At 38.8% G+C, this 20,310-nt stretch overlaps 2 protein-coding genes across 2 annotated transcripts; one reads left to right on the top strand and one right to left on the bottom strand.

Annotated features, from left to right (window-relative positions):
* Positions 1–790: 790 nt before the first annotated feature.
* LOC120851962 (olfactory receptor 1L1-like) lies at positions 791–1,723 on the bottom strand. Its single transcript, XM_040225066.1, has one exon. It carries the CDS (start codon positions 1,721–1,723, stop codon positions 791–793), a length of 933 nt encoding a protein of 310 aa, XP_040081000.1.
* Positions 1,724–18,038: 16,315 nt separating this feature from the next.
* On the top strand, positions 18,039–18,992 carry LOC120851961 (olfactory receptor 1B1). Its single transcript, XM_040225065.1, has one exon. The coding sequence runs from the start codon at positions 18,039–18,041 to the stop codon at positions 18,990–18,992; it is 954 nt and encodes a 317-aa protein (XP_040080999.1).
* The last annotated feature ends 1,318 nt before the right edge of the window (positions 18,993–20,310 follow it).

The following is a 20,310-nucleotide window of genomic DNA, read 5'->3' as shown; positions in this document are numbered from 1 at the left end:
AAGCATCCAGAAAATAGACAGTCTGTGCACTACAACCATTCACATCCACTCACCCACATATCTAAAAATGCATACGGTTCTGTTCCTTAAGTTTTTTCAATTCACAATATATATTGAACATTGTTGTATGTCAGTAAATGGAAAACTTAAACTTTACACTGGAGCATCTCTCCATGATGGGATTCTGTGTTCACTGTTGTATCCTAGCACCTAGAACACTCCTTGAACATAATAAGCACATACAATTATTTCTTGGATGAATGAATATAGGTTCATTCATTTTAACAGCTTCTTTTTTTATAGCATTCAACTGTATGTGTATATAATAAGAAACAAGTAGATAGACATTTAGCTACTATTGTTTGGCTTCCACAAGTACAATTGTAGGCTAAAATTTTAGATGGCATTTCTGGTCAAAGGGTGGACTTTATATATATTGACAAATTTCATTTCAAAGACCTTGTGTCAATTTTCTATCATAAACAATGTATGTATTCATTAATTTCCCTACCTCAGTATAGTTCAAAATACTATTAAACTATCACATACTTTGATGTTTTCCTATATAATAAAGAGTCAGACATGACTTAGCAACTAAACAACAACAATGATGGATATCATTGGGTTCAATGTAGGACATGTCAGGGGAAACATTATGTTCAGTTAATATTTTCCCATCATTCATGAAGCACCTTTACTAATATTTCTCAGTTGATCACAAACACCAAGAACTTGCAATCAGGCAATAGCGAATCTGCAGAATTGCCCAAGACTTAGCATAAAACCCATGTCATTGTGACTTTATCCTACCTATCAGTTTCCCCAAGCCTTGTTTCAAATCTTTGTTTCTCAGACTGTAGATGAAAGGGTTCAACATGGAAGTTAACATAGTGTAGATAACTGTTGCTATCCGATCCTTGACGGTGTAGCTGTTCAGAGGTTGGAGATAGACATAGCTGATGCTCCCATAAAACAGGCTCACCACGGTGAGGTGGGAGCCACAGGTAGAGAAGGCCTTGTACTTCCCAGCAGCTGAAGGGATCTTCAGAACAGTGGTGAGAATCCTCAGATAAGAGATAATGATGCACATAAAGGGGGCCATGACCACAGACAGTCCTTCTGTCTTTATCACTATCTCATTGACATATGTAGATGAGCAGGACAACTTCAGCATTGCCTTGAGTTCACAGAAGAAATGATGGATAATGTTGGAGGCACAAAAGATGAGTTGATTCAGCAAGTGGACATGAAGGAGTGAATGAAGAAATGGGATGGTGAGGGAGATTATCAGTAGAAGGACACAACGTTTATAGCTCATGATGGTGATGTAATGAAAGGGTTTGCATATGGCCACGTAGCGGTCAATGGCCATGGCCCCTAGGACATAACTATCTACATTACCAAAGGAGAGGCAGAAGTATGTCTGGGTCATGCACTCACTATAGAGGATGGTCTTTGCCTCTGATAAGAAGTTCATAAGCATCTTTGGAATAATAACTGTTGTGTAGCAAATATCAACAAAGGACAGGCTTTTCAGAAAGAAGTACATGGGGGTCTGTAAGTGAATATCTGAATAGATGGCCAGGATAATGATCAGGTTTCCCATCAGAGTGACCAGGTAGATAGTAACAAAGAGGACAAATAGAGGCTTCTGGTCCTCAGGCCTAGAGGAGAGCCCCAGTAGGATAAATTCAGAAGGACTTGATACGTTGTCCCATCTCATAGTTTTGATTTTGCTGAAGAGAAGTAAAATATAAATTAATAGACTCTCCTTTCATCTGAAGCATGCATTTTCCTAGTACATTTAAGCTTTATTCTCACTGAGATATGCTAAGTACAATATTTACCTGTGATGTTTCTTTCCTCAAATAATGTGGAGAATTCAGGGTGAAATATATTTTTCTACCTCCTTTTTAGTTTCTGAGCTACTTAGAGACGTTGGGAAAATAGGTTATAAGAGGGGTAGTAAGACCAGAGAGAGAAATGGACAGAGATAGAGAATTCCTTTTTTAACATCTGCATTCTTCAATAATCATATTTTTTTAGAGCAGTTTTAGGTTTATAACAAACTTTAGAGGGAGATACAGAGATTCCCATATATTCCCTACTCCCACACATGCATCGCCTTGTGTGTTATCAATGTCACTCAGTAGAGTGAAACGTTTTTTAACAAGGATGAATCTATATGGACATACCATAATCACCCAAAGCCCATAGTTTATCTTAGAGTTCACTCTTTAAAAAAAATTTTTTTTAAATGGAAGGATAATTGCTTTACAGAATTTTGTTGGTTTCTGCCAAACATGGTTCATTGTAGTAGGGCTTGGACAGACTTTGGGGCACAGGAAAAAGTCTTTGTTTAGAAATTTTAGTGGATAAATTTGTCTGGGTAATTCCTTGTCCATTTTTGAATCATCTGTACTTTGGGTGATTCCCCCATCACTCATCCTGGACTTTGGATGCTGAATTCTGATATTATCATGCAAGCTTTTCTTTCCCATTATTGTTGTACACATATACCCTTCCTGCCTCAGCAAGTTGTTATTTGAGAAGAGAAGATGGAAACAGAGACATAGATCCAGCATGACATGGACAGAGAACTTCTTTATTTTATATTTTTTTACTGTATGCTAGGCCTCCACCTGTGGATTCTAACATTGTTGTCTGTATATGTGCAAATGTATTTATTTTTAAGTGTGAATTTGTCCTTAGAACTATATCAACCATAGACGCAGATGCCCAGGACTTACCTGATCATTAAGAAATACTTCCTGCATCTGAGTGCTTTCTTTGCGGGTAACTGCAGGGCTCTTCCCATCAGATGAACTACAGTGACATGCTCCGTGCCTTTGTCCTGGGCCCTGTCTTCAAGTCCCTAGAGTTCAATTTGGAAAACAAGTAAAAGGCAATCAATTTTCTCAATTATATTTGAGAAAGTAAGGTATTCCTCTAAAGAACCAAGCGAATATCTCATGCCTTCTTCTCCAAGTAGCCCTGTCTGTCCCCATGTTTCTGAAAATCCTTGGCATGCCTGTACTTTTCTGGAAAAGGAAACAATCAACAACATGAAAGGCAATTTATGGAATGAAAGAAAGCATTTTCAGCCACATCTGATAAGGAATTAATATCCAAAAATATAAGAAACTCATAGAACCTAGTACTAGAACCCCCAAATAACCCAGTTTTTAAATTGGCAAGAGATTTGAATAGGCATTTCTCCAAAGAAGACATCCAAATAGACAACAAGTAGAAGTGCTCCACTTCACTAGTCATCAATAAAATGCAGGTAACAAGCACAATGAAATATCATTTCATGCTTATTAGAATGGCTACTATCCAAAAGACAAATGACAGCAAGTGGTGGTGAGGATGTGGAGAGAAAGGAACCCAAGAACACTTCTGGTAGGAATGTAAATTGATATAGTCTTTATGAAAAACAGCATGCAAGTCCCTTAAAAAATTTAGAATAGAACTATCATAAGATCGAACAATCTTATTTCTTGAGTATATGGCCAAAGGAAATGAAATCAAAATCTCTGAGATGACTCATCACAAATGAACATCTCATGTTCATTTCAGATTTATTTACAATAGCCAAAATGTGGAAACAAGCTAAATGTCCATTGATGGATGAATAGAAAAAGAGAATGTGATATATATCTAGCTATCTCACACTTATGTATGTAAGTTAAAGTTGAAAGTGAAAATGTTAGTTGCGCAGACACATTCGACTCTTTGTGACCCCATGGACTGTTGCTCACAAGGCTTCTCTGTGCAGGAAACTTCCCAGTCAAGAATACTGGAGTGGGTTGCCATTTCTTTCTCCAGGGGATATTCCTGACCCAGGAATCAAACCTGGGTCTCCCACATTGCCAGCAGATTCTTTACAGTCTGAGCCCTTGGAAGCCCAAGTTGGAGTTAGATGTCCCTTCCTGATCCCCTATTGTACTTTATATATACAAAGAGCTGAAAAACTTTCTTCAGTGTTTTCAAAACAATTGGCCTAAGAGATAAATGTGAATAGCAGTGGAGGACTTGGAAAAATGGGGAGATTTCATGGAAGATGAGAGGGAGTGGTACCTTCTCTGAGAATGTATTTCCAGGGAGAATATAGTTGTAAGACATAATAGGGAATTTGGTGGAATTTCAGAACAAAAACATTGTCAGAACCCCAAGAAATTGACCCTGTCTGGTTAGAGCAGAGAGAAAAGGACTATTCTTGAACTAGCAGGACACTGAGTTCCCATGTGGAAGACAATGGTTTAGTGGAGAAATTGGATTCAGACTGACGTTTTGAGCTAGCTTCAGCATATTGTCTCCAAATTGGGGGGCAGGAATGAACCTCTTCCTTCTTATAGTTTCAGTCATCCATACGTTCAGTTCAGTTCAGTCACTCAGTCATGTCCGACTCTTTGCGACCCCATGAATAGCAGCATGCCAGGCCTCCCTGTCCATCACCAACTCCCGGAGTCCACCCAAACTCATGTCCATTGAGTCAGTGATGCCATCCCACCATCTCATCCTTTGTTGTCCCCTTCTCCTCCTGCCTTCAATCTTTCCCAACATCAGGGTCTTTTCAAATGAGTCAGCTCTTTGCATCAGGTGGCCAAAATATTGGAGTTTCAGCTTCAACATCAGTCCTTTCAATGATGTTGAATAATGCTAATGAAACTTTTCTCATTTGTAACTGTACTTCTCTTTTATTTACATGACACTTGACATCATGTTTAATCTTTCATCCTCACTAGAATAGAGGATCTATTAGGGGTACAATTTATTATTTTTCACTGGTACATCCTTAATACTCATCAGAATGCTTTACACATAAGTGAAAGTGAAAGTCACTCAGTTGTGTCTGACTCTTTGTGACCCCATGGTTTATATAGTCCATGGAATTCTCCAGGCCAGAATACTGAAGTGGTAGCTGTTCCCTTCTCCAGGGAATCTTCCCAACCCAGGGATCAAACCCAGGTCTCCTGCATTGTAGGCAGATTCTTTACCAGCTGAGCCACCAGGGAAGCTCATCCCTACACATAATAGGTCATCAATTTAAATAAATACAAGAATGAACAATAAGGTCCTACTGTAGAGCACAGGAAACTATATTCAATATCCTGTGATAAACCATAATGAAAAAGAATATGAAAAATATATATTTATAACTGAATCAAATTGCTGTACAGCAGAAATTAACACAACATTGTAAACTGACTATACTTCAATAAAATTGAAAGCAAAATGTCAGGATGAGTGAATTATTTAGTCCATAGTCGAAGTAAGTAGGTTTTCCGATAAATGAGAGCTGCTTTTCCCCTAATTTTCAAGAGTATCTTGAGCATGAGTAAGTTGAATAATGTCCTGACAACAAAGTCTTTATGTTTAACAAGAATAGATTCCTTTAAAAATTAGTAAGAGAAAGATTGGAAAGTTGGAGAAATATGTTCTTACAACTTCACTTAGCACAGTCATAGGAAAGAGCTAAAGTTGGTGGTTAAGAAGATAGGTCTGCTTTCAGACATGCTAAGAACTGAGTCATTGGTAAAGTTTAGCAAATACATTTATTTATATAGCAAAGAGTAAAGAAATAATTAATAGTAAGTTTATTAGTAAATTTATTAGCATATTATTTTAACTCTACAATTTTAATGGAGCTACAAATTAAATTCAAGCCAAGTGTTGTGGACACATTTCAAATAAGAACACTAATTTAAAGACATATGATGCTGCTAAAATGAAACCAAATAAAAATGGTGGCACTAATAGTGGAGATTTTAAATTTAGGTCCAGTTCTGAATCTCTGTTAAGACTGTAGAGAACCTCAATTATCTACTTTTGAAGTATTTCAACAGGAATAAGAATTCTTGGATACTGTTTCCTGTGATTAAGGACTTGTTTTAAGCACTTTACATAATCTCAGTTCAGTTCAGTTCAGTTCAGTTGCTCAGTCGTGTCCGACTTTTTGCGACCCCATGAATCGCAGCACGCCAGGCCTCCCTGTCCATCACCAACTCCTGGAGTTCACTCAGACTCACGTCCATCGAGTTAGTGATGCCATCCAGCCATCTCATCCTCTGTCATCCCCTTCTCCTCCTGCCCACAATCCCCCCCAGCATCAGAGTCTTTTCCAATGAGTCAACTCTTCGCATGAGGTGGCCAAAGTACTGGAGTTTCAGCTTTAGCATCAGTCCTTCCAAAGAAATCCCAGGGTTGATATCCTTCAGAATGGACTGGTTGGATCTCCTTGCAGTCCAAGGGACTCTCAAGAGTCTTCTCCAACACCACAGTTCAAAAGCAGCAATTCTTCTGCTGTCAGCCTTCTTCACACTCCAACTCTCACATCCATACATGACTACTGGAAAATCCATAGCCTTGACTAGACGGACCTTAGTCGGCAAAGTAATGTCTCTGCTTTTGAATATGTTATCTAGGTTGGTTGTAACTTTTCTTCCAAGGAGTAAGCGTCTTTTAATTTCATGGTTGCAGTCACCATCTGCAGTGATTTTTGAGCCCCAAAAATAAAGTCTGACACTGTTTCCACTGTTTCCGTCTATTTCCCATGAAGTGATGGGACCAGATGCCATGATCTTCATTGATTACTAATTAATGACGTCATGAGGTATGAACTGTTATTACCCTCATTTACTGATGAGAAAACTGAGGTTTGTATAGACTAGAACATTTGCCCACGATCACATAGTTGGTAAGGGATAGAGGTGGGGTTACAACTTCCCAGTCTATTAGCCTAAACACTAAGCTACCTTTCATAGTACTAACCCCAAAGTGCTCTTGTGAGTACAAAATGAACAAAATATATGATAGTTTAGCATGATGTCTGTCACATGATCAATACTCAGCATATTAACCAGTATTTTGTTATTATTCTGGTGTTTTATTTGCTAAGTCATGTCCAGCTTTTTGTGACCCCATAGACTACAGCTTGACAGGCTCCTCTGACCTCCAGTATCTCCCGGAGTTTGCTGAGATTCATGTCCATTGAGTTGGTGATACTATCTAACCATCTCATTCTCTGCCACTCCCTTTTCCTTTTGCCTTCAGTCTTTACCAGGATCTTTTCCAATGAGTCAGCTCTTTGCATCAAGTGGCCAAAGTATTGGATCTTCAGCTTCAATGTTGTTATTATTTTCTCACAGAGCCTTTTCTGTCCTTGAGAGATGTGTTCCTTTTTCATCTTGGTCAACTTACAACATGTCATCAACCAACTCTTCTCCAGCACCCATCCTTCACAGACCTGATGATCAGTCTCCTCTAGCTGGCCTGAGTCCTGAGTTTCTTTCTGTTCTGTTTTGACCACAGGAATGCTGGACTCAAAGTGAGTCCCAGTTTGTGGAAATTACAGCCTAGTGTAATGGACACTGAGTGTAACTTTTGCTTGGAGCAAGTTTTTGACTTCTGCATGGTGATCACAAGCTATATTGCATGTTCTACAACTTGAGGAAAGAAGAGATGTAAATTAGCCCCTGATATCTTTCCAGTCCCCGGGGATTTAAGCAATATACATTAATATACTGATGGTCAATTTTGGATCACTTTTTGGTAAATCATCTAAAACAGTAGTCATCAAACTTATGCAATATACAAATTCCTTTCAAATGAAAAAATTCTCTTGGAATCCCTGGGCTAACATGTTTTGTTGTATCAGCATCATATGAATGAACAGAAAACTATAATCCTTAATAAATATACTAATATACAGTTTTAACTTTAAAACCTCAATACAGATACAAACTAAATTTAAGCCAAGTATTGTAGATACATTTAAAATAAAAAGACTAATTAAAAGTTTAAGTGAAACTAAATCAATAATGGTGGCATTATCACTAGGGTCTTAAATTCAACTACATTCTGAACTTAAATCTTCCTGGTTTTTAATTTTGTCAATGCTGTAAATGCAGATAGAGATTTTTATATGACAAAATGATATTAATAATTTCAAATCTTTATTTACTAGTTTCAGATAAAACCAGGTGCTTAATTAAACTTTCTAGTAATCAATCATATAAAATCAATTTTAATGAAGGTCAATTGACAATTTTTAGTGGAAGGTAGGTATGGGTTGCACTATTACATAAAACCATATTAAATAGTATCCAATCAAGTTATTTCTGAAATTACAGAAAATAGCATCTGGATTTATCTTTATTTATGAAAGATACTGAAAAACACTTTCAATTTCAACATAGAATTTGCTAGTTGACTCTCAAGTGAAATAAATAAATATTAGAAATGGTAACAAAAATTAACTTATAACAAATCAAAATTCTTATAATTATTTCCATTTTTCTTTAAATTGGAATGTGTAAACTAGGAAATACCTTTTTACTAATAAGTTCAGAAGCGTAAAAGTTATGAATTAATTTCTGTCACTCTAAATTGCTTTCTTAATGCTAAATCAAAGTTCAAATGACTTTTGAAAAGTTGACATTAAGGACTTATTTTATAAAATGTGTTTCAATTCCAATAGTTTAGTCTTTAAACTTAAATTGTTCAGCAGCCATATTATTATTATTTTTTTTTACTTTACAATATTGTATTGGTTTTGCCATATGTCAACATGAATCCACCACGGGTGTACATGTGTTCCCAATCCTGAAGCCCCCTCCCACTTCCCTCCCCATACCATCCCTCGGGGTCATCCCAGTGCACCAGCCCCAACCATCCTGTATCCTGCATTGAACCTAGACTGGCAATTCATTTCTTATATGATATTATATGTGTTTCAATGTCATTCTCCCAAATCATCCCACCCTCTCCCTCTTCCTCAGAGTCCAAAAGACTGTTCTCTGTGTCTCTTTTGCTGTGTCGCATACAGGGTTATCATTACCATCTTTCTAAATTCCATATATATGCATTAGTATACTGTATTGGTGTTTTTCTTTCTGGCTTACTTCACTCTGTATAATTAGCTCCAGTTTCATCCACTCCATTAGAACTGATTCAAATGTGTTCTTTTTAATGGCTGAGTAATACTCCATTGTGTATATGTACCACAGCTTTCTTATCCATTCATCTGCTGATAACATCTAGGTTGCTTCCATGTCCTGGCTATTATAAACAGTGCCAGCAGTCATATTATTAAAGATGTTGGGCAATTATTTCATGCTTACATTGGGACAAGCCATTTTAGTGGTATGCAGAATTACTTAACAACATAAAAATTGGGTGACCTCATTTTTATCTTATTTTGTTGTAATTGCCATTGGAAATAAATATATGAATACAAGCTCTGGAATTTCATTAGTTAGGCTTCTAAAAAGAGGCCTCCAGAGTCCAGTACATTGCTTGCTGCCAGAGATCAAAGCCCGGTCCTGAGTCCCTGATTCTAATGATTTAATCAAGTGAGCATTGTGTCTGTTCTGTCTCACTTGAAAAGGAGTAACGCACCATAAAAGTGTGTGACTGTGTATTTTATTATTATAAAATCATCAATAACACACTGACCCCTCTTTCTTATGGATTATGTATGTTTAAGTAACTTAGTAATAGGATTGGAGAATGAGTTAACTAATTCTTTGTGAAGGCAGAAGAAGTAATGAGAAAAAAATTCCTTAATCTCATCAATATTTACTCTTGGTAAATACTCTGTTGGAGAATGACAGGCAAGATAGGGCATTTTTTTGGGGGGGAGGCTGTAGGGAACCAGGGTGAATGAGAGAAGGATTGTCACTGGCTGGTCATTTATCCAGCCACTCTTTCTTGAGTACTTGTTTTGTGCCAGATACCATGCTCGACACTGGATACAGAGGTGAATTAACCACATCACTGTCCTTCCAGGAGCACAAAGTCAAATGGAGGAATTGAGGTTTTCAAAGTGCATCCTACCAGCCTGGAAAACCTGAATTTACCTTGGTTGTGTAACACCCACAGTGACTATAGCAGTAGTGGTGGTGGCAGCAACAAGAACAATTATTATTTGAGCCTTTCACTACATGACAGTCTCTATAATCAGAACGTTGTATATAATATTCTAATCTTTAAAGCAATCATTTACTTAAAAATTAGGTGTTATTAGCACTTTCTACATAGACTAGATTTAGTGAAGTGACGTGAAAGTCGCTCAGTCATGTCTGACTCTCTGTGACCCCATAGGCTGTAGTCCATGGAATTCTCCAGGCCAGAATACTGGAGGGGGTAGCCTTTCCCTTCTCCAGGGGATCTTTGCAACCCAGGGATTGAACCCAGGTTTCCCACATTGCAGGCAGATTCTTTACCAGCTGAGCTATCAGGGAAACCCATTCTTTGGAGAAATGCTTATTCAAATTTCTTGCCAATTTAAAAATTTGGTTATTTAGGGGTTTTAAAACTAAGTTTTGTGCATTTCCTATATGTTTTGGATTCTTTACCAGCTGAACCACAAGGGAAACCCAAGAATACTGGAGTGGGTAGCCTACCCCTTCTCCAGTGGATCTTCCTAACTCAGGAATTGAACCTAAGTTTTCCGCATTGCAGGCAGATTCTTTACCAACTGAGCTATCAGGGAAGCCCAGACTAGAGTTAAGAAGTGTTAAATAATTGCAAATGAACAAAATTTGTAAGTGGTATATCTCAGAAACATAGTTACTTCTATTTGTCTCCAGAGCTATAATTTAGGCCCTTACATCATGCTTATTATATCACAGGAAGAAAATACAGTGATGACTGAATGAGTGATTTGGGTAATGAGACACAAGAGTCTGCCATTTGTGTTGCCTGAACATTGATCAAGTTGTTTCCCATCCCATCAGGATCAGTGGCTTGAAGTTGTTGCCAGGAGCTTGAAGTGCATTTAGCCGTCCCTTGAGAGTGTGTCCGTACTTTCTTGCTCTCTGCAATGGCAGGGAATATACCTGACTTCCCTCAGATGGCTCTAGAGAACAGGTCTCTAGGGCCCCACAATCTCTAAATCCCACCTCACCTCCCTAGTCCTGACTTCCAGCCCCAGGTACTGATATGTTATTCAGCACCATGGCCAGATCCCTGATCTCTGACAGGAGGCTGAAGCCACGAAGTCCAGGGTCAAAGTCCTTTATGCCAGGTGACTATGTGAGTGGGAAAACTAGCCCCTGTTTTTTCCTGATCAATTCTTATCTTTCTATATCAATAACCCATCTCTCACTCTGGACACATCCTGTTTAACATCATCCTTTTTCCTTTATGTTCTCACAGCCATTCCCTTCTCTCCTCACCATGACAATCTCTCACTCGCCCTCCTTTCTGTTCATTCCCACTTAATGTTCCGTTTCTCACACCTGCCTACTCTTCTCTTTCATTTGCACCATTTCATGACCCCCCCATTCTGCTCTCCTATTCTTTTCATATTCCCACCCTTCTCCTAGTGGTCATCCACATGCCTTCCCCCTTTCTCCCCCAAATCTTTATTTCTGCTCCTTATCTCTGTCCCAATCATTAAAAAGTTTCCCCTCCTTAATTATGTTTCTCTTCTCATTTCAAAAGCTCTTCCTCTTATTTCCTTATTTTCTTTCCATTCACCCATTCACTCTGTACACTCTTTCATCTTATGTTTTCATCCTCCCTTTCCCACTACTTGGCATTCTTACTTTGTTTCCCATTCCCATTTATTCTTTTCTCTATTGCGTCTTCATTTCTATGTCTCTGACACTCGGCATTCCTTTCAATCATCTCTTCATGGAAACCACACAATTATCTTTAGAGCTATGGAACGTCAAGGAACAAAAATTTAGAGGAAACTCCAATATGAGAGTAAATTCTGCTTTTCAATAATTATTTTCTGACTTTTTGTCATATACATGAAGCTTATATACAACATGCACATATGTACCCACACATGCACACACATAGTTAGTTATATCACATTCACTTTATTCATACAGAATGCCAGCTGTTCACTGAGTAAAATGGAGGACAGTTTTGGTATCAACTAGAAGAGGCTTCCCAGGTGGTGCTAGTGGTAAAGAACCTGCCTGCCAGTGCAGGAGACGTAAGAGACACAGGTTCTATCCCAGGGTCGGGAAGATCCTCCGGAGGAGGGCATGGCAACCCACGCCAGTATTCTTGCCTGGAGAATCCCGTGGACAGGGGAGCCTGGCAGGCTACAGTCCATAGGGTTGCACAGAGTCAGCCATGACTGAGTGACACAGTGTGCAGAAGGGTTTTTATGTTACACCCTGCTATGATTTTGCTAACTCCTAGGAATCTCTTCTTCACCTCATCCCATCCCTGACTTCACCTAAGGCTGAGACCGGACCTGCTCCAAATAAGTGCCACAAGCCCCTTTGCTTATGTTTGTCACTTATCACACTGCTTTTCATCCAATATTGGTCTTACTTTCTTTCCATACTGTAGTTTCTTCATGACAGAGTCTGTGTAGCTTGTCTTAATATCCCATCACAGAAAAGAAATATTTGTATAATAGACAAATTAATCAATAAGTGGATGATAAGTAAATGATCTTCCGGATCATGTGATTACCTTCTCCCTTTGATCTAGCCAAAATTATTTCCTGGGAATTATAGGAAAATTCAGGTATCAGATGAATCTTTTAAAACCCAATCCTTCTGTTCTCTCTCTTCTCAAACATTTCCAAAGACGCAGATTACAGTTGCCCATCATTATTTAAAGTAACAACTGTGCTTTGTGAGAAAAGTAGTCTTGGCAATTGCTCTTATAAATTATCAAAAGTCTCCAATGTGGATGATTTGTAGTAATTAGACCTGTATTTTATTCCTTGTTCCACATACCACCTCCTTTTGTGCTTTTTTTTGGATGGTTCTTGTCTCTCATATTCTCTTCCAATCCTCACTGTTCTCTCTAGTTCCTTCATCTATATTCTTAGTCCTCCCTATATACTCTGCTTCTTTATGAACTTTATTTTTTTTTATCAGAACTATAGCATGGCTCCTCTAGCTCTTTACTATAGCAGTGAAGTCAGCTAGGTTTGGAGATATGGATTTATGAATAGTCAGTATTAAGTTGGTCAATAAGGCTCTAGGAATAGACATGTTTTTTCAGGTTTGCTCTTAGGGACCCTTTGTGGTGAAGGGAATGGGAAAAGAGAATTCAAGTAGATAGAAAAGAACCAACCATTGGGAGAAGTAAGATGAAATTCATAGTTTTGCAGCAGTAAGATTAGAAGAGAACAAATGTCAAGAATATAGGGGATGGATAGTGGTTAATAATGCCATAAGTAGAGAAGGAAAATGAAGAAGAGTTGAGAGAAGCAATAGTCAGGATGTCCAGTTCTCTGTGTTACAATTTCAGCTCTGTCATTGACTAGCTGTGCAGTATTAAAGCTGCTGCTGCTATTGCTGCTAAGTTGCTTCAGTCATGTCCGACTCTGTGCGACCCCAGAGACGGCAGCCCACCAGGCTCCCTGGGATTCTCCAGACAAGAACACTGGAGTGGGTTGCCATTTCCTTCTCCAATGCATGAAAGTGAAAAGGGAAAGTGAAGTCGCTCAGTCGTGTCCAACTCTTCCGACCCCATGGACTGCAGCCTACCAGGCTTCTCCGTCCATGGGAACTTCCAGGCAAGACTACTGGAGTGGGATGCCATTGCCTTCTCTGAGTATTAAAGCTAGTTTACTTAATTTCTCTGCCTCAGTTTCCTCATCTGTAAAGTGAGGAATAAAATAGTGTCTAATACAGTACAGATTTAATAAAATCATACATGTAGAGTGCATTGTGCTGTTTTTGGCGTACAGCAAGAACTCCAGACATGTTACTTATTATTACTACTATTACTACTAACAATAACATTGTTAAATATCATTGTATATGGTGAAGATTATTCACTGATAACCTTGGCAGCAAAACCTTGAATGAATTATTTTGTAAGTAGACTATAATTATACTAAATGTATAAAATGGAGCAAATATTTGATAGAGCATAAGATATGAATTACAATTTAAAAACACTAATTGGCATTTTATTGTATTCTAAAAACCTTGCAAACATAGTTTCTATGTCCATTTTTTGGTAAAGGAATCTGAGACTTGGACAAGACTTGGACAAGTCAAGACACTTGGTCACGTAAAAGTGTTAGTAACTTGGAGTGCAGAAATATAAACTTATGTCAGTCTAGGCCCATACTCTGTATAGCAGAAACAAGTACACAGTGCAAATACACATCACAGCAAATGGTTAAATACATTGTGGTGTATCCACACAAAAGGCTGTTACATAGCAATGAAAGACAAATGAACAGCTATAGCCAATAACATCAGTGAATCTAAGTAATATAATATTGAGGCATAAAATCAGATAACCACAACTTACTTAAAGGTTTTTACTCTTTTACCAATTTCAGATCATCTGAAACTTAATAATATTCTCGGAATACCTATAGCAGATATATAACAAATATAAGCATATATTAACAAAAGAAAGAGGCAAGAGGAGAAGGGAGTGACAGAGGATGAGATGGTTGGATGGCACCCCTGACTCAATGGACATGAGTTTAAGCAAGCTCTGGGAGATGGTGAAGGGTAGGGAAGCCTGGTGTGCTGCAGCCCACAGGATCACAAAGAGTCCGACATGACTGAGCAACTGAAAAACAACAACAAAAAGCCATGTTGGTTAGATGAGGAAAGAAGTGGGCAGATTTGAGCAGGCTGCTCTGGAGTTGAGATTCAGGAGTTTGGTTATCTTAGGTGAAGAGTGACAAGGAGAGGTGATGGATAATGTTCATAGAAGTAGGTATGAATTATCATCAGTATTCTAGTTTCTGAGTTGAATAGTAAGTTAATGCTCATTTAATCATACTCAAAGCCAAAGGAGAAAGCAAGAACGTGATGCTCAGACCAATGAAGAGGCTATAGCACCAACCTAGTGTTATGATTAATCTAGTCCCGAGTTCCTGAGGCCAGAGGAACATAGGCAGTGATGGTTACTCTACTTGTGTTTCTTACAATTTGGTTTAAGATTTCTCCCCGCTATTATAAGAGTCCTGCCTAAAAATTTTCTCTCACTCTAGATCTTTAGAATCAAACTCTAAGCAAAGAGCTTCCATCAGAAAATCACTGTAGAACTTATTCGAGTGAGAAGAGAAATAGGAATGGTAACTGGAAACATGGAATATACCTTTGATTGCAGAAAAACAAGTTAGGAAAACTTTGTGGCTCATTGGCTTACTGTAGGTCTGACAGTTTCAGTGCACATGTATTGTGACATCTTTTTTTTTCCATAAGGTTTTGGAAAATTATTTTGAAGCTAAACCTGAGTCTCCCAGTTCTAAGATGAATATTACCTAATTTTGGATTCTCCGTGATATACTGGCTTAAATGTCCTGATGCTGAATGTGTGGATTGACTATGGTGGATGTTATTTTGAGTTAGAATCGTGTGCTTAGTCTTATGATGGAATGAATAAAGAAAGTATAGGAAAATACTCTCATATCTCAGTTGCTATCCTTGCTTTTAATGTTTATATTTTTAATTGGAAAAGTTTCATTATAGAAAAATATAGTGAGACCAAGACAATGAAGTTCCTACACTTAATATCTAACTTTAACAAACCTTAACATTTTCCCTTTTTGGTTTCAATTCTTATTTTGAAAATATAAACTGTTACAGATACAATTAAAACCCATACTACTTGTTTATGTTATCCTCTACCCTTCTTCCTTCCCCAAAGAAGGCACTCACTATCCTAAATAAAGTAGTCATAATATATATTATATCTGTTTTATAAAAATAACACAGTATTTTCACATCTTAAAAATTCATATCTGGCGTACTTTTCTAACATCCTGAACTGGCAGTTTTCAGTTAATATGTGTTGAAGACTTAAGCTTATTGGTGCACGGGGTTCTGGTTTCAAATGCTGTGTAACATGAGTAGATCACAATTAAAATATATGTATGCAGAGTACATCAAGAGAAACTCTGGGCTGGAGGAAGCACAGGCTGGACTCAAGATTGCCGGGACAAATATCAATAACCTCAGATAAGCAGATGACACCACCCTTACGGCAGAAAGTGAAGAGGAACTAAAGGGCCTCTTGATGACAGTGAAAGAGGAGAGTGAAAAAGTTGGCTTAAAGCTCAACATTCAGAAAACTAAGATCATGGCATCCAGTCCCATCACTTCATGGCAAATAGATGGGGAAACAGTGGCTGACTTTATTTTTCTGTGCTCCAAAACCACTGCAGATGGTGACTGCAGCCATGAAATTAAAAGACGCTTACTCCTTGGAAGAAAAGTTATGGCCAACCTAGATAGCATATTGAAAAGCAAAGACATTACTTTGCCAAAAAAGGTCTGTCTAGTCAAGGCTATGGTTTTTCCAGTGGTCATGTATGGATTTGAGAGTTGGACTATAAAGAAAGCTGAGAGCCGAAGAATTGATGCTTTTGAACTGTGGTTCAAAAGAGAGGGCTCTTGAGAGTCCCTTGGACTGCATGGAGATCCAACCAGTCCATTTGAAGGAGATCAGTCCTGGCTGTTCATTGGAAAGACTGATGCTAAAGCTGAAACTCCAGTACTTTGGCCACCTGATGCAAAGAGCTGACTCATTTGAAAAGATCCTGATGCTGGGAAAGATTAAGGGCAGGAGGAGAAGGGGACGATAGAAAATGAGATGGTTGGATAGCATCACCAACTCAATGGACATGGGTTTGGGTGAACTCTGGGAGTTGGTGATGGACAGGGAGGCCTGGCGTGCTGCGGTTCATGGGATTGCAAAGAGTCAGACACGACTGAATGACTGAACCCAACTGAAAAAAAAATATGTATATATATATATATATACATATAAAACAGTATTTAGCTGAATAATCCATCATTCACTGAGAATGCCTTGTCATTTCTAAAAATTATGAGTTTGTTTTGGGGCCACTTTCTGCATTCCATAGGTCTATTTAGCCACATTTTAGTTCACAAAGTGAGTCTCAAAATGCTTCTAAGAAATAATCTAATAGAGATTTAATTATTTAGTCACAATGCTATTATATTAAAAATTGATAATGAAAAGATAGTATAAGAAAACAAGTTTGGAAACGAAGGTACATCTAAAAGTGTTATTTAAGGCCTTAATGAACATTTGGGGAGGACCCAAGTGCAATTCCTGCCAGTGCATGGAGAACAATTTGAGAAGGCTGTATTTCCAGAATTTGTTGGAATGAGATTACGAGTTTTTCTTGGGATAACTAGATCCAAGGAGGGTGCATGAGCTGTGTCATCTTGAAGGCTTCTTGTTTGGGTTAGACAATCTTAGACAATTAAGTCTGGAGGGATACAGTCTGATGTCAGTCCTGAGGGAGGGTTCTGAGGGATGAGCAAGGGTTTGAATTAGTCTTTTCTGGGAAGAATGCAGCAGTCGTTACCTGTGGGTGCTCTCCAGTGGGCTCATATGATGCTACAAGAAGAAGATTTTATAGGTAGGTGATTACTGTAAGGGAAAAGAAGTCAAGGAGTGATTGGATATGGGGAGATGATGGGGAGAGTCCCCCTGATTTTGGTTTGCTCCATCAAATGGATGAAAATGATGATGCTGTTAACAAACCAAATCAAATAAAAAGGGAAAACAAGCTAGTTCATGACAACCTGAAGCAATTTTGCTACAAAAACCAACTACTTATAAAGATCCATTTCTTCATATGTTACATATTAAATGATACTTTATGTTCCTTACAGGTTCATACAGAAGAAATCATGAAGATGGCCAGGTGATGAAGTGTGACTAGAAGGTGAGGTACTAGAGGCAGAGTGTATAGAAATTTTTTTGTGAAGTTTGTCACTGGAAGGAATAATTGGTAGTTGGGCGAAAAGACAATATTGAATGAAGGGTTTTTATAGTACAAGAGACTTTATTAGGGTATGTGGATTACATAGAAGAACCCATTAGAATGGATGGAAAGGAAGAAGTAAAGGAAAAAATTCTATAACAAATTCAGGGAGTAAAGTCATAGACTTAGGAAGGGCTGTAGTGCTCAGTTGAATTTAAGTCTTTAAGGAGCTTGAAGAATATACATAAATTAACTAGAATTGTTATGAGCTGTAACCTATGACCCATGACTTGCTTTTTGATTCAAACTCTTTCAGGAAGGCTCTTTGTCACTCATCATGGGCTGTGCCCCTAATGCTTCACATTCTCCAGTTTTCTTGCTTCTCATGTTCTCAGGAGCTGAAGTCCCCCCCGCTGTCCTCTTTGTCCTGTTTCTGGCTATTTACCTGACCACCATGATGGGGAATGTGACTTTAGTGCTGCTCATCTCCCGGGACTCCAGGCTCCACTCACCTATGTACTATCTGCTCCGTGGTCTCTCAGTTATAGACATGGGGCTGTCCACAGTCATTCTGCCCCAGTTGCTGGCCCATCTGGTCACTCATGACCCAGCCATTCCTGCTGCCCGCTGCCTGGCTCAGTTATTCTTCTTCTATGTGTTTGGCGTTACAGACACACTTGTTATTTCTGTCATGGCTCTGGATCGATACATGGCCATCTGTGACCCTCTGCACTACCCTTCAGTGATGAATCGCCAATGCTGTGCCCGCTTACTGGCCTTGTGTTGGGTGGTGTCTGTGGTGCACACCATGCTGCACGTGGGACTCCTCTTGCCTCTCTCCTGGGCTGCGGATGCCGAAGGCAACGTTCGCCTTCTCCACTTCTTTTGTGACCACCGACCACTTTTGCGAGCCTCTTGCTCTGACATCCATTCCAATGAGCTGGCCATATTCTTGGAGGGAGACTTCCTCATGATGGGCCCTTGTGCCCTCATTGTACTCTCCTATGTCCGCATTGGGGCCACCATCCTACGTTTGCCCTCGGCAGCTGGTCGCCGCCGTGCAGTCTCCACCTGCGGGTCCCATCTCACCATGGTTGGCTTTTTCTATGGCACCATCATCTGGGTCTACTTCCAGCCTCCTTCCCAGAACTCTCAGGATCAGGACATGGTGGCTGCTGTGATGTACACATCCATTACACCTTTGGCCAACCCTTTTGTGTACAGCCTTCGCAACAAGGATGTCAAGGGTGCATTCCATAGGCTGCTTAGAGGAGGGAGAGTGGCTTCCTGATTAGCCTGATGCTTTTGAACTGTGGTGTTGGAGAAGACTCTTGAGAGTCCCTTGGACTGCAAGAGATCAAACTAGTCAATCCTAAACGAAATCAACCCTGAATATTCATTGGAAGGACTGAACTGAAGCTGAACCTCCAATACTTTGGTCACCTGATGTGAAGAGCCGACTCATTAGAAAAGATTCTGATGCTGGGAAGGATTGAAGGCAGGAGGAGAAGGGGATACTAGAGGATGAGATAGTTGGATGGCATCTCTGACTCAATGGACATGAGTTTGAGCAAGCTCTGGGAGATGGTGAAGGACAGGGAAGCCTGGCGTGCTGCAGTCCATGGGAATGCAGAGTCAGACACAACTGAGCAACTGAACAACAACAACAAACAGCCATGCTGGTTAAATGAGCAAAGAAATGGGCAGATTTGAGCAGGGCTGCTTTTGGAGTTGAAAGCGAGGAATGGCCCGGGCAATTTATAGAACTCCAGTTTTAGTTCTTGTTGATCTGGTTCTCTGACAGCTGTGAAAATTCCCACATTCATGCCACACATGCTCAGGGCTTCCTCATTAGCAAGCCTCCAGAATTTTCCCTCTGGCCATTTATCTTCAGAGGATAGAAATGCATAACTAAGCCTGAGTTATGTAATTCCAGTTGCAGAAATATGGGAATAATGTGAAATTCTGAGCTAAAGCAAAGACATTGAAGTTAATTACAGTCACATTGAATTCCGTGAGTTGGTTTGTGGGGAGTGGGTTGGAGTATGTGAGAAAGTTAGTGGAAGAGAAGTTTGGGTAAATAGAGATGCCAATTTCTTACTTTTTTCATTAAGTGAGCAAATATATGCCCAGAAGTGAGTGTGAAATGGGGGCCATGATTCTATTATTCCACACGTGAGCCCCAGTTTCCATAGGCTTCTCTTGGTATGAATGTCTTATTCTGAAGCATGTGAATTCTGTTTTATATATTAATATTTTCAATTAATTTTAATTTACATTTCTTAAAGTAAAATATATGAAGAAAATGCAAACTAAATACTTTGCTGCATAATACAAGAAATAGTGAACTATTTCAACAATAGATAAAATAAATTGGTTGTACTTAGATTTTTGAGAACTAGACATTGACCTCTGTTTTGTGATCTCTTAAATTTACAGTGATAATCAAAACATTTTAAATTGATATATAATTAACACATGGCATTGTGTAAGTTTAAGGTGTACAATGTGTTGATTTGTTACATTTATATACTGTAGTTTGATTACCAGTATAGTTATAGCTAACCCCTCTAGCATATAATTATCATTTCTCTTTTGTGGTGGGAACA

The sequence above is a fragment of the Oryx dammah genome, unplaced genomic scaffold (assembly GCF_014754425.2).
Source record: "Oryx dammah isolate SB20612 unplaced genomic scaffold, SCBI_Odam_1.1 HiC_scaffold_25, whole genome shotgun sequence".
NCBI lineage: Eukaryota > Metazoa > Chordata > Mammalia > Artiodactyla > Bovidae > Oryx > Oryx dammah.
The sequence above is the reverse complement of the archived record's forward strand: the minus strand, read 5'-3'. Positions and strand labels throughout refer to the sequence as shown.